The sequence below is a fragment of the Mesitornis unicolor genome, unplaced genomic scaffold (genome assembly GCF_000695765.1).
Source record: "Mesitornis unicolor isolate BGI_N332 unplaced genomic scaffold, ASM69576v1 scaffold6953, whole genome shotgun sequence".
Classification (NCBI taxonomy): domain Eukaryota; kingdom Metazoa; phylum Chordata; class Aves; order Mesitornithiformes; family Mesitornithidae; genus Mesitornis; species Mesitornis unicolor.
In genome coordinates this window covers 144,643-160,473 of record NW_010173925.1, presented here as the reverse complement: position 1 = coordinate 160,473, position 15,831 = coordinate 144,643, and the positions used below count along the sequence as shown (strand labels likewise).

At 37.3% G+C, this 15,831-nt stretch overlaps 1 protein-coding gene across 1 annotated transcript in view; it reads right to left on the bottom strand.

Moving 5' to 3' along the window:
• The window catches only part of FAF1 (Fas (TNFRSF6) associated factor 1), a gene marked incomplete at its 5' end in the record, with an annotated part of 148,045 nt that overhangs the window by 2,506 nt on the left and 129,708 nt on the right, over positions 1–15,831 (bottom strand). The window contains 2 exons of the mRNA XM_010180871.1: positions 11,599–11,814; positions 15,446–15,523. Of these exons, the coding sequence (XP_010179173.1) occupies positions 11,599–11,814; positions 15,446–15,523 (294 nt within the window). The remainder of the gene's footprint in view (positions 1–11,598; positions 11,815–15,445; positions 15,524–15,831) is intronic.

Here is a 15,831-nt window from a genome sequence, read left to right as displayed (position 1 = left end):
AGATGCTGCTTAAATTGTTGAAAGGTTATTATCTTAGAAAGCAAACCTGTTATGTAGAAAACAGCCAAAGTAGTGCATTTAAGTCTGTGATTACAGAAGTATGCTAATTAAGTATTTTATTGCATTTTTTTAATGTTTTGGTATTCTGCTACAGTCCATTATTGCACATAGGTAGAGACAGCGAGGTAAATAGGGGTCTCTGCAATTCTCAGCATAGGAGGTATCGTGCAGTGAAGAGAAGCAATGTTCCTTTTTTTTTTTCTTCAGTTCAAGCCCGCATCTAATGAAATCTCTCCATTTTCAAATCCTGCAAGCCTTTTTTTTGAAAGGAAAGCTTAAAAAGACAGAACAAGTCTCCTCTACATTTGGGAAAAAAAATAAAATCTGAGAAGCAAGCCAAGGCAACGAACACAATCTTCCAGACTAACCACATGGAAACCGATTATTCACTTGAGTGTAATTCAAGATACATATTCTAGTCTCAACTCTAAGGTTTGCAAACTTTAAGTACTTTAAATAATAACAACACATAATGTCCCTTCCTCAGTATCTTCCTACTTAGGTTAGCTAAAAGCATTGTGGAGTACCTGCAGCAAGAGGACTGTGCAGCTTTTCCCCATAATTTCAGTGTGCAGCTTAATTCACTGAGGGACAGCAGAGTTTGCAAATGTTTACACCATTACCCAATTAACTAACAATATGGCTCCTGCATCTGTCAACAAACAAAGCTGTTGTTGCTTTGTTTTAGCTCCTTGGCATTTTCTGTTCATATGGGTCGTCATTGTACTTAATTATCACACCATAACCCTTCTGCAGCTTCTACTTTGTTATTTGTGATTTGTAAATATGTTGTTTATGACAAAGAATAGAAGCCTTATTAGTGAACACACCTCCTACCAAAAAAAATGCTTTCTCTTGTAAATATATCAAAGACCTAAGATGCTTTGTAACTTACAGTATTTTAAAACAGATTTAGAAACCAAAGAATGATCTATAACACAGATCAAAGGACCCTGGAAGAACTGTAGCACACAAAGGTGTGTCCAGTGCAGAGTTCAATGAATTTTATGCACTTAAATACATTTACGTGGATTATTTCATAATGCAAAGTATTAAAATACCTTCATATTTAAATGTGCGTACCTTGTTTCATTACTATTAGGAAAAATACTGGAGTCCACTTCAGTGCTGACAATCCTTTCCTCTGATGTGATTGCACAATGCTTTTTTCAAAACAGCCCTGCACATTGTGTAAGTAACGTTGTCCAAAACCCCTATACCTTTATTTAGAAGATTTTTTTTGTACATTGCTTGCAATTACACAGGAAATAATTTAAGCATATGTTTAAATACTGAATCTGATTTGATCTTGTTGAACTCAATGAAATTACATAGATATCCATATGGTGAAATCAATGCTTTCTTGATTAAAAGTTGCAAAATTCACCAAATTAAGCATTCAGCACTTTCTACCAGTCACATACATGCATTGTAAGAGTCCACTCACATGTCACACGGTGATACCAACTGATGAGGTGAATGTACTTTTAAGACATATTTTAAGGTTTTTCCAAGGTAAGTACTTTATATTATCATAAAATGTAAACTGAAACCCCTTAAAAAGAGGCTCTAAGCTGTGCCACATTTACACAGGGTAAAAGGAGGGCACAGAGAGGAAGGACATAATGTTCAAGTGATAAGAGTGTAACTCAAGTGACAGCAATATGCAAGCTTATGATTTCTGTCGAGTCATATGCATGCACATTCAGGACTCTCCCAAAGCCACAACAGGTTGTGCCGTGGAGTTTTTAATCTTCAGGCAAATTACCTTCTGTGCACACCTTAACACTGCCCTCTCTTCAGGGAAGACTCTCTAGCAGCAACCTGAGCAGAGGACTGTAGCAGGACCTTATTTCTGTCATTGTGAGATCTTGCCACTGAGCTACGAAATGTTTCACTTCCACTGAAAGAGGTTTAAGTCTGTAAAAGACTTTTATTCAAGCTAGGGGTACAGTTTTACAGGAAATTATGCTTTGGCCCACTGGAGCTAAGACTTCATCTTTTGAAGAGCGTTGTTATACAACCAATGTTGGTTTTGTGCACAAGAAATGTATTATTTTAACAGGTATTTATTTGAATGAATTCTGTGGTAATTTCAACTAAGCACTAGCTAGTTGGTTTGAAATACTTCTGTAGCACTTAAATGATTTAAGACTTCACAGAACCAGAAGATGGTAACGTTCTCCTGTAAAAATGCAGTAGTTACTTACACTTTATTCTGTATAAATTTCTTGTTATTTTTTTAAATGGTCCAATAATGAAAATTAATAGTTTCAATAACATTTTACTACATTTTTATAGCAGTCTTTTTCCTTCTAGAGTAATTTTTGTATTATTTCTGTGTTCACCTTTGCTGACCTATCTGTTCTACTACACATTCACATCCTGAACAGCTGTACTTTTACCATTTCAAAGGTGCAGTTCCTTACCCTCCCTAACTCTGCACGTAAAAGATAAATACAAAAAAAATGGCTTAATGCCCAGGAAGGTAATTTAAAAATAAAGACTTGAATACACAATTATTATGACACTTACACAAGCAGTAAATATCCCACCCTTCACCTTTCTCTACACCCTAGGACAAGGATCTGATTCCTGAGTAGCACAGCCTCTATACCACTTACACACGCATGAATACATTTAATGAATCTAACAGACAAAGAGTTCTTTTACTCCCTTTCCTAATCCTCCTAAAGCATAAATGCAATAGAAATTACTTAAAGGCACACCTGGTAAAGTACCAGATCTGTATATTTTCAGAATGACACACAAACAAATACAGTGAATCCTTTCTACCTATTGGAATATCTATGGGTTATAGGGATAATACGCTCGGCTTGAGCAACAAAAAAAAGTAGGGTTACCTTATAGAAATATATGCAATTAGATCCGGTTTAGTTGAATAAACTTGGACATAATTTACATCTGAATTGAAGAAAGCAGTCAGAAATAAGGAAAAATATGTCACAGTAAAAGACTTATAGTCTTGTTCTAAGTACAAAGCTTTAATCCAGATATGTCATGCTCTTACCTTATTTCTCTGAAGAGATTTTCTCAAAACAGCGTTTTAGATTAAGCATTATTTAAAAAATAAATTTACTAAGCAAACCAAAAGATGTTGACGTTATACCCTATACTTTGAGCATGCTTTCCACTCTTTCTTGAAAAAGCCCTGCAGCTCTCTGAGATACCCGAGGTGCTGCCAGTCTTTACATAGTGTAAATTTTCATTGACTTAACATTACTTCTATTAGAAAAGTATTTGCTGCAAAGATTCTATCAGTGAGAGCTTATAAACCTGACTTATCTTACTTGTCTTTTTAGACAGTAAATTAAGATAGCAACTGTGTCCTCCTCTGTTTTTTAAAATACTAAGCGTAATGACAGGGCAGTGTAAGTAATAAGGATAAGCCCAAACCCACTGTTGCTGTATTTGCATAGTCAGGTCTGGACTATTTGGTGCTTTTTTAAAAATTCAATATTATGAATTCATGATTCTACATGAAAATTTGACATTTTAATTGGGAAAAATACCTCATGCTTGTAGAGCAAATTAAAAAACCCCCCGAACACTAATCATTCTTACACCAAAACTAAATAAAAGCCCAGATGTTAATGATGTTAAAAAAAAATACTGGAGTTCTACTCAAATCCTATGACTTTTTAACAGTGGGTAGTAAAAGAAATACGTAACTATAGTTTATCTACCTTCCAATAAGAGATGCTAGCAAGTGCTCTGTACAGCAGTTCCACTTGGGTAGCTCTGAGGTTATCTCTGTGCTTCTTTTTAGCCCATGATAAAAAAATTTGTTTAGTGATCAGTACTCCCCCAAAATACGGCCAAAATACATCCAGTTACTAACATGACTGAGCATCTGTTCTGTGTTTATTTCTAATTAATCTCACTGTTAAATCACTACAAAAAGGCTACATCTTCCTCTAGCCTTTCAAACAGCTCATCTTCAATGACCAAGTAACAAATACACTTTTCATTTTGGCAGAAGAAGTGAAAGCACCAAAGTATTTCAATTAATTAGAGACTCCTCCAATATTATGACTTTTGTTGATGTGATATTGAAGACATTAAAGTATTATACAAGTTCCCTTATACACTGAGAGTAAGACGGTGACGTTAGTGGCAGCCAGATGAGTTATCTGCAGGTACTGAACCAGACGATGCTGGTCTCCACAGTGCCAACAGCTCCGAGACCGGACAGCTTCAGGTTTTGAGGGATGAGGAAGGTGCTGTAAAGCTCTTCCCAGATCTTCTGATTTCCTCCCTTCCTTCCTTCTGGTTTGAAATATTTGATCTATTTAGGAATTCTTTGTGTGGTTTCTTGGAAAAAGAGAAGCCAACAGAAAAGCCTGGAACATGACTTTTTCTAGCGAAGGACCTGCAGGCAGAAGAGCTCTATCACCCACTCCTCCACACTATTTACTTTCAGTTTTCTTGTTGAGTAAAGAAAATGATTAACTACTGGCATTTACAGATCAGAGCATTTGTATTTTAAGCATCCTTTCTGCTGTGCCAAGGAGCAAACCAGTCAGTGACTTGTGGGCAACTCCTGCCCGTGTTTTATCAAACTTAGAATTATTCACGTATTTAATTATTTTAAAATGTGCAAGCTACAGAGAAGAATTATCACAGCCCCAGAAATACTGTAACTTTCACTGTGGATACTCATGAAAAGCTGAAGGGAAGCAAACAGCTGCATCTTCTGGAAGTTTAAAACACATAAATACATTTAGTGCTCTAAATGAACTGCAAGAACTTAGCTTTGCATACATCCTGAAGGGGAATGGATGTGAACACAGTCACTCACGGGAGAATGACCCAGGATTGGATTCATGTGCACTTAATTATAACTGCATGGGAAAACAATCAAAAAGCGTTTTTATCACAAGTTCAAGGGATTAAGATGTTCAGATACCGCAATGGTATCTACAGTATAACATTGCGATTGGTAGATAGGTAAATAGAATAAAAAGCACACCTAAGACTGCTTTGGTGATTTAGTCTGATGTATTACTTATGCAATTACCAAAACAGCAGGAGATCATTAAATTTTCTGGTAACCAGATGCAGCATTCTTAGTATCATATTATTACAAAGGCTCTTGATTGGTATTTTATCATTACATTTTCTTCCTGCGAGGGGAAAAAAGCCCACAAAATTGACATTAAGCATGAATTTTGGAAAAAAAGTACAAAATGTCTTAGGCCCAGTTTATGCTGGATAATGCCATATGCAACAGCAAAGCTCTGTGGCTTAACTAAGGCATTTTCCTGTGAACGATAACGTGCCTCCCCTGAAATAAATGTTTTGTAAAAATGGGGCAGTGCTGAATAAAAGAACACTTTTGGTCCAAGAGATGTGCTTGGGTGGAATATATTAATCACATGGTTGGCATTAGTCACTGCGTTAACTAATGAGGATGACTCAGCTGAGAGTTCACATAGTGCATCGAGTGTTCAGTGTTTTGGTGAATGCTTGCTTACTTTAGTGAGTCGTAAGTAAAACAGCTCATCTGAAATGCACACCTAGTTCCTGAAATCGGTTAAACATTCTCCGTATTCAAATCAAGCTGTTGTAAGAAATCAGAAACTATATTGACCTATTGAATGTGATTCTATTTCTTTGAAGAATAAGCCTACATCTATGAGATGAGGAAGACATTCCTTCCACCTCCTCTCAATGAATTGATACATGAAGGGCTGTCATCTCTCTCTTTGGATATCATAGTTACTGATGCAAAGATACTGAGTCTGAAAAGACCAAACAAGTCTGTCCTTCTTGGAAGAAAACATTATGAAAAATCCTTCTGTAATAATTACAGAATTTTTGTCTGCCTAATGGAAATTTTATTTCCACAAAAAATACACACTACATTTCAAGAAGCAAAATCTACTCAATATTGTCTACAAGTACCGTCACTGACTTCAGTAGGGCAAGAATATCACCTGCTCCCTTTGTAGGTGCTGACCGAAAGACTGTGATACTATTCTTTGTGAGGAACAAACTTGTTAAAAGGAACAAAACCTTGGGGTTGGAAACGCTGCAGTGCTCTGGCTGCGATGATACGTGGTCCATTCCCTTTGCATCCAAGCTTAATCGGTTCGATCGTTCAGCTGTTAGAATTCATCAGGAAGAACGATCAGACATCTAACTTCTAAAAGAGAGACGGGAATATGCTAGGCTGGTATGGCCATTTTGCTTAGACAACTTCTCAGTGTCTTAACTAAACTAAACAAAACTGCTTGAATAAATAAAATGACAATGTATCCTGAAAAGAATGACAAGGGCAGGCAGTATTGACTTAAGGACAGTTTTAAATGACAAGAGGAGGGACGTCTACCTTTGAAGTTGGCTGTGGCCTTGTGTAAACTAGATCATAGCTGGTAAACACGTGCCACCATCAGATCTATATTGACCTGAAAAAATTTAAATTATATAAACTGAAACAGATTAGTACTATTTTATGTAGTAGGAAATATCAGTATCTGAAATGACTGGAAAAATTACATGCATCACATGTTAAATTTTTCCTGAACTTACAAAAACATTCTCAAATTTTTTGAGAATATCAGAGAAATATTTCATTCCTCTGAAGCCTTCCTTTTTTATAAAACAGATATTCAAGTTCCTGTCCCCAGTTTATGTGACAAGGGCTATTTGGTGCAACAATAATGGTGCAAGAATCCTACTGCAAGAATCCTTTCTCATGGTAACATCTTTCTTCCATCTTCCTATCAAGATGATGATGAGGGGAAAGGATGTGTAAAGCCAGAAATGGTCCTGGATCATTCACTTTCATGAACCACTTAAAGAGTTTAAACCACTACCTGATGGGTTTTAAAAGCAGATTATTTGAAGGAAGTAGTTTGCACTGGGTGAAATGCAGAATAATCCTTACAAAGAATGGCTTCTAGAATTGACCGAGATACACAAAATTGCCAAACAACCTGGCACAGCAATACAGGGCGGATGCTCTAACATAACCTTTCCGAGAACACCAGAGGAGAGGTACCTGCTCAGATGACTACATGTCTTGAGTGTTGCAGCTAAACTTATTATCCAAACTTATCCTGTAGCATTATTTTCACCACCATGGGTGTCAAAGAGGATTACTCCTGTCAGAGCATGAGAATGAATGATCACATTTGGGTTTGGAGGGAATATCTTATTCTATATTCTCATATAATATTAAGAATTGTCTGGCTCTAACTTTGCTGAAATCCTGATCATGCCAAATTTAAATTAACATGCAATTTGAGTTAAATTTATTTTCTATCCTTTCAAGGGAGACAGATTTTTGTTTCTGTTTATTTAAACTGCTGTTGAAATTGGTTAATTAAAAGGATTTAGAAAATCTTACTACTCTAAACAGAGCAAACTGGTTCTGAATTATTAAGCAACATTTTAGATGCATTTAAATGACCTTAAGTGACTTAACTGCCACCTGATCCTAAGCTGTGGCTCATAAAAATAAAATGCGAAATACTGTAGAAGTCTTGGCTTACCAGGGCTTCCAGATACAGTAAATAAAGATCTTAAGTCTCTTAATACCGTGTCTGCAAAACACATACTCTCAGATATACAACTAATGCTCCACCTTCAGGAGAAATGAGCAGAAGAAATTATAGGTTGCAATTTTCATTTGTCAGAAGAAATTAATACATTCAGTCTTTCAAAAATAGTTTTTCAAATGAGAGAGCATGCCAGAAACCTCCTTTTCTAAGCAATACCATAAAACATTGACAGACATCATTAACACTAGTAGGGTCGCTGTAGCCCAGTTTGGGAACATTTGTTCTGCACATTCCTCCTATAGCTTCAGCTAGACCTGGTGCACCTTCTGCGTCTTGCCTGAAGTGTGGTGAAATGCCCAGTCCATAAGATGTCAGAGAGTTTTAGGAAGACTTTTGCAGATGTCCACCCCAGAATGGAGTGAGGAACTGACCACCTCAGAAGTCTCCAGGGTACTGGGAGAAGGTGGATCTGGCAACTGCCAGACTGAGAGGGCTACTGGAATTGGTGTTTGGGAAGGCTTAAGAGAAAGGGACTTAGAAGAAATCCTGAGTGAGAAGGTTGACTAAGCATGCTAATATACTCAGGGTAAGATCTTTTTGTTATAGTTAAATCTGTTTTGAAGATTAGAGCAATTCTTGGAAGAAAAGTAACTGTAATTCTAAAACTAATGCATACATTTAAGCAGCACACACAGTTGCTTCCATAAAGCCTTTGCAGGTCATTTAAGAAGAATGCAAAGAACTTATAGAATCACAGAATGGTTTGGGTTGGAAGGGACCTTAAAGCTCATCCAGTCCAACCCCTGCCATGGGCAGGGACACCTCCACCAGCCCAGGTTGCCCAAAGCCCTGTCCATCCTGGCCTTGAACACTTCCAGAGAGGGGGCACCCACAGCTTCCCTGGGCAACCTGTGCCAGTGTCTCACCACCCTCACAGTACAGAGTTTCTTCCTAATATCTGGACTAAATCTGCCCTCTTCCAGTTTAAAACCATTCCCCCTTGTCCTTGTAAAAAGTCCCTCCCCAGCTTTCCTGTAGGCCCCCTTCAGGAACTGGAAGGCTGCAATAAGGTCTCCCCAGATCCTTCTCTTGTCCAGGCTGAATAGCACAGCTTTTCACTCTGAAAGATGTGCTTGCTGAACACCTTCCCAGTTAGAGGTACCAGTTACCTGCTGATCCAGGCTCACCTGCATGATCCACACCTGTTGGTGCAGTATGCAGAGCTGCCTTGGCTACCTGGTACTGAGAGAGGAGGTGGTTAATATCCAATTTCAGCGCCAGTAGAAAGAACAACATGGTCAGCGACAAAGACCCAATAACAAGCCACTGCATGTGCCTAACTGCTGTGGAATGTCACTGCCGCTTTAAAACCTACTAGTGTCTGGAAAAGGTTAATCTGTGTATTTACTCATGTGTAGAAGTTTGTATTTACAGTAGGGTTATGATACTAACTTTAAGTTAGCTAAGGATATCTGTGTAAGCAACTGGAACATAATGAATTTTTATTTACTAAAGAAGTAAAAATATGTCAACAACACTGTATCAGGGTATCAGGCCTGATGGCTTTGAAAAGCAGGTAAAATGGTCTAACAAGTTCACCACAAGAAAATGCTGTTTTGGTTGAAGATAATCCCCTCGTTTCGATAAGATAAGAACACCGTTGGGGGACTGTATGTTATTGTAGTATGGATTAGGATAGAAGAAAAAATATTAACTTGAGAAGACATATTCTCATTTTATTGCAGCAAAAACATTGACAAAGTAATTCCAATACTTCAAAACATATTTAAAAAAAAAGCTGTGTACAGTTTAAATACAAAAGGACATTTTAAAATGCTATTGCTTTCTGGAGCACAAGCATCCCAAGTGCTCTGTTCTTGTTGCACAGATTTCAGTGGATGTTTGTGGTATGTATCATATAGTAGAAGGGTCCTGACAACTTAGTGTATTTTTAAGAGACTATATACCGCAAAGCCTAAGGTAATTAATATATACTTTCACTGCACTTCCAAGGCTTTCAGCAATGACTTTTTTTGTTTTAAATCTGCCTATGGAGTTTCACACTTCCAACTTTCCAAACCTGGGGAATGTGGCAGATGTCATTTGTAGTTCTTGGCGGTTAGCAAACCCCTGGGGATTGTATCTTGTCTGTTGTAGCTCTGATGGTCACAATGGCAACTGGATTCATACACGGCCACTGAGTCAATTGGCATGAATCATTTATGTGACTTCTCAGACATGGCATTATTAGGTTGAATCATAGAAAAAAGATAGAGTCTTTGCTTCCCACGCGACAGACCACCAGCTCCGTATCCTGCCATTAAATTTTCCATTCTTTGCCTCAGTGTTTTCTCCCTGACAGTTTCACAAATGCACTGAAAATAACAACCTATCCTCATTTAGCAGCCTTTTTTCTTTCCTACTCCTTTTAAATTTGTTCTTACGTGAGTTGTCTGATCAATGTTTTAGTGTGTTACAGAGGATTAAAATTAATAATTATGATGATGTGATTATGTACAGTCAGTATAAAGTGCAAAACAAATGTAAAAAGTTAGAGAAATATACCTGTATTTTTAATATAAAATATGTACTAAGACATAAATATGTTACAGGTAGGGAGGTATGACTTGCAGAATATTTAAAATACATAAAAACATTGTTTAGATTGTTCTTCTTTTGTCAACTGAACAATCAGTAATCCTGAAAACATAGATGACTTCTAGTCTTTGGTTCCACTCAAAATGATAGAATATGCTTAAGGAGTAAAGTTAATTAGTGATTAATGAGAGCCCTTAAATACTGCTTTTCAGTCTGACTGTTTGGGATTCTCAGTGCAAGACAAGGTGGAAGAAAAGCTGTAAGCACCACAGTCCTGTTCACAGAGTTATGCCAACAACCATCAGAAATCACATCCACTCTAAAGGTTGTATGCTTGCTAAGGACATTATTTTTTCCCCCTTTTGGAGTACTTGTGCCACTTTAAATGACTTGCAAATACAATGCTAAAGCAAGAGGTATCTGTTACAAAACAGTACTCCAAACATGCCTGTCAGAGGTTTACTCCTAGTGAACTTCCTCTAGGGGCAGTGATGGGAAACAAAATGGAAAAGCAACCCAAGTTATTGAGCTCCTTTGATGCAAAACAGCTTCACCAGTCACCTGGAGACAAACAAACCCCCGACTGAGTCAGAGCTGCCACTGTGCTTTTGCAATATGGAGGCAGTATGGCCAAAAAGCTGCCAAAATTCACTCATCCCTGCTTGGCTCTGCTCTGTCATCTCTGTAGCGCCCACTACCTTTGCCTTTTATGCAGGGTCCCAGGTAACTGCTGCACAGTTGGACCCATTGGCTTTTACCTTTGCTGTAACAATGGCTGGATAAGAAATTAAAGTGAATTTGTAATAGAGATATATAGTTTTATATACCACATACCAACATATAGGTATTATTCAAAGAAACTTAGTGATCAGCTTATAAATATCTATTGATAAACCAACAGAACTGAATTTGCTTTTGTGAGCAGTATTGATTTCGAAGATCAGTCACAGCAGGTACATCATTAGAAACTGGAGGCAGGAGGTATGAATGACTATTTACTGGTATGATGTAACAAGTAGGTGAATAATTTACTAGAATATACTGGTTAGCTCATAACCATTTGCTACCTGACACTGAGCCTTCCTTGCTCGTAACTTAAAATTGCATCAAAATGGCAAAACCAGAAAGATCAGAGATTCCAGCTCATAACAGACCTAAACAGCGCACAGGCTGCTTCCTTCAAAACAGGACGCGAGTGATGCTGGCTCAGTGTACGCGGGCAGTTTTCACTGAATGCGATCCACAACTTGTTTGTTTCAGAAACAGAGGATGTTTTTATGTCACTGGAAACAGATTTCGCAACGCAATCATTCAGGTATATCTTTTACAGTCGATGCTCTAACATGCTGCTCATCTAACATACAGAGATAAGAAGTAGTAGCATTTGTTCCTGAAAGGTACATTTACTCACATCTCTCCTCGGAAAGGTGCCCAGCAGCTTGTACTCCTCCCAAGGATATCCCTTGGAAGCTACAAAATCAAAGACCACCTGCAACTTGCTGCTGGCCAGGAAACGTCGCTCAAAGAATTCTCCGCTGGGCGTCCGAATACGCAGTTTGCTGACAGACTCGGTGCTCTCCTCTTTCGGTTCTGGAGGCAAAGATTGCTCAAGAGAAAGCCTGATAGCCTGAGGAAGGAAAAATAACCATTTAGGTTGCAATGCTAACAACAGAGGAAAAGGACAGAGAGCTTTTATTTCTTCTAGAACTTCAAGATGTGCCACAGTGCTCCAGAGCCATAGCTGTGCTTTATATCTCAGTGACAAAATAATTTTTATTCATTCCTTAGTAACAGCCTGCTGGACAACTAATTAAAATAAATCCTTCTTTATAACACATATTATTAGGTCTAGAGTTAATGCACAATGGGGAGAAGTAATTTAATCATTTGGAAGAAAGCCTTGGAAAAAAATTTGAATGAGAGAATAATTGTCAAGTGGCCAATTGCTTTCTTAAAGGGTATAAATTAAAGGCAGTAAAAGTGTTTATTTAAATGCACTTATCAAATCGCCTTCCTCTTGCCGAGAGGAACTGACCATTTGCAGTAAAGACAAGACCGTTAGTGGCAGTTCAGAGTGAAAAAGAAATATCTGCAGATTTACTGTAAATAAACCAAAACACTGTTAAAAGACACAATTTAAAATAACCTGAAAGTACACTAGATATATAGAGCACATATAAAAGTAGGAACGGTCAAAGAAGAAAAATGGGAGGACAGAAATGGGAGTTTTAAGATTTAAAGCATGCAATCATTACTCTTATTTGCAGGAAGACGATTCCAAGCATAGGTGTGCACATTTCCTGCAACAACTTGCATGAAATCAGCCTCAATATTGTAATGGGTGGCCACATTACGACCTAAAAACGGGTACCTTTGTCTTCCTGTGTATCCTGCTGATACTATCATACAGCTACTAACACCACTAACCCTCATGGACAAGTAATGGCATCTTGTACAAATTGGACCGCGCTCAGAGAGCCGCCTTGTTACAGGACCACTGCATCTGAGCAGCAGGCAGTGTGAATGTCAGCCAGTGGAAGAAGCAGCGCGATACACCCAAAAGACAACTTCTCCAACTGAAGAGGCAGTCAGGCAGGATTTACCTCGATTTTTCAAGGAACACAGATTTTTCAAGATACACAGTTGCTATTTGTGCCTTTGAAAACCTCCCCAAGGTCATTTGGTAACAGCAAATGAAGGTGCATGATTACGTTAAAGAGAAAGGCATGGGCAGAAGCAAGATTACGAAGGGTTTTAAATAGCCTACTTCTTAGACATGAACCTCTGAGAAAATTATATCTCAGTATAAATATTTATACATAGAACTTGAGTTCATTTTTGCTCATCTACTATGAGATTATATTTTAAATAGATTCTATTTTAATTTTCTCTCTCTCCATTCCCAACCACCTGCTTACTGTCTTTCTGTTTTGACATTTCCCCACACAGTATAACAGCAGATGCTACATTATTTACTGAACCCAACCAATTATATTATAGAAAAATAAACAACAGTAGCTCATTAGAGCCCTTTTCTTTGTGCAAAGAGTGCGTCGCTCCCCAAAGTAACCAGTCTCCATGCCTTCAACATAAAATGGCAATTTACAATGGATATTCTGTACCAGCAAACCAACTCAGAAAACAATGATGAGATGGATCACGTTAATAACTCTTGGACCTGAACAAGCAATTTCAGTCTGTTGATAAGTAGAATGTTCAGTATGTGAATAGCTCAATAGTCAGATTTTAAATATACGAACTGAACATAAAGCCACTTCTGTAAGTAAACACTGTTGCAGAACAATTCAGTGTAAGTAATCTGTATACTTGAAAACGGGGAGTGTTAGTAAACATTATTGTTAAAATCCCTTTTGTTCTACTAAGCAAACAGATCCCATTATTTTCATTACCGTGCTCTACATTAAAACAGGGAAGCCCAGGTATATTTTGATAACATGGACCAGTCTTGCAGCCTTTGCGTAAGAAAACGATTTCCAAGAGGTATCAGAAAGTATCAGAAAAGGTTCAGGAGCAGAAATAATAAAGCAGAATTAATTATTGTTTCTATGCATGCAAAATTACTTAAAAAAGAAAAACACACTTCTTGAATGTGAGTGTGAGCTGACTGCTCAGCAGTCTGTTACTGCTACAGTACTGGTTTATGTTTGATTGCTATTAACCTCACAGAATTGCTGTCCTACAATTATTACAATGATTACAGTTATTCTTGACACAATTCTCCCAGCCCAGTTCGGTGCACTGCTCCTGCAGTTGCGTTTCAGCTTCCATTCTTGGCTAATGTTAACAACAGGAGCTAAATAACTCATCACAGATATTGTAGGATAAGAAAGAAGAACTGGACTGCATCTTTCCCAAACCATTGAATACTACTGCTTGGTCTGAATTTAGTATTTACAGCGCAGTACTGTTTAAAAGGTTCTTGGATGCTTAAATGGTTCAGGTTTTTTAATGAAATTATCTTGGTCAAAAATATATATGCAAATACATTGCTCATACAGTTTGTTTATTGGCTTTATCTCAGGGAATATTAAATGTGTTCATAGCCAACTTTTTTGCAGTTGTATAATGCAATTTTTTCATACATCAGCAAAGTACACAAGACTGAAATGTCAAGTATACATTTAAGTTGTGTACAGGGGAATAAGCAAGGTTGTGATTTATCAGGATTTCAAGAGTTCCAAGGACTTTAACTAAGTGGAAAATTAAATGAGAATGTAATTTTGAATTTCAAATCTCCATAATCCATGACTGTTCAAAGCAAAGAAGTTATATTCAGTTTACAAAAAATATTGGAACACTGACATTTTATATAAGTGAATAAATATTTTTAATATTTATATTTTATTTATATTTTATATAATACTGGAAACATACTCAGGAAATATATATTCAATAGGGCTGCTGAAGCAGCTCTGTATCCATTAGCAATTTGCTCACAGAATCTTATATGCTTAGAAGTCAAAGGACAACCCAAAACCAACTCTGACTTCAGTCAAGACATTTATAAGTGAATATATTTTTTAATATTTTATTCAAGGGTTTCAAAGTCCTTTTCAAGTATCAGCTGTGTTTCACAGCAGTTCTGTAAGGAATTATATTTCAAGAACTTCTCGGAACAGATGGAAATATTTTAATGACTAATCCATTTTACTTATCCTTTGAAATGTGGTGGGGCATCAAGGGAAGAAACATGGCTGTACCCCAGCCTTTTTACCATATTTTGTATTTGCCAAGAGGTGAAAAAGAGGAAGTCACTAGTATCTGTAAATTCCTATACATGATGCTTTACGTATACCTACATAGACAGGAGCTAGCCTAGATCCTGAAAGAGGCTGCAGGAGCCATCTCTAGCAGGTACTGGGGTCCTCAGAATCTACAAAATTAAGAGACTATCCAAAATAGTAGAGTCTGGGGAACGGCATGCTTCACAGCACATGGTTTCTATTTTCTTATATAAGCTTAGAGATGTAAAGTATTAATTTAAACACAACTTTCATTCTAAGGAAGATGCTGTAGAAGACTTTAGAAATGTTAAAATGATAGAACAGAAAAGCTATTAAACAGTGGATGAAAATGATTCAGCTGCACTATGTTAATGAGAAGTTAATTTTAAAGAAAATTGATATTCATATAAAAAGTATCCTTTGAATTAAAGTTGCAATGTGTGCTGAATGAAAGTTGCAATGTCCATAACCTTCATGAATCCAAAAATTAGACAGAAAGGTAAAACGTCCCACCTCACGTTCTTCCTCCTGTTCTTTCCGAATCTGTTCCAAGCGAAACTGCTCTGCCATTTCTCTCTCTTGCGCTTCCCTCTAATAAACACAAACAGTTATCATGCATGTATCACCTTGCTTCCCACAGCTGTATTTAATGACGTGCATTAGATACATAAAAGCAAAGAATCTTCTCTGCTTCTACGTAGAAATTAATACAAGAATTAGGATATTTATTAAGTGACCTTTTCCTGCCATTGCTTTCCCAACTTCTATTATTAAGTGGGGCCAGGACTGCTTTACCAAAAAGATGTTAAGTCTACTCCTCGTTACTGTGTCTAGTGCCATGTTATAACCACTGAGGGCATTACGGCTCCTACAGCAATCACGTTATCTTAAAAGCAGAA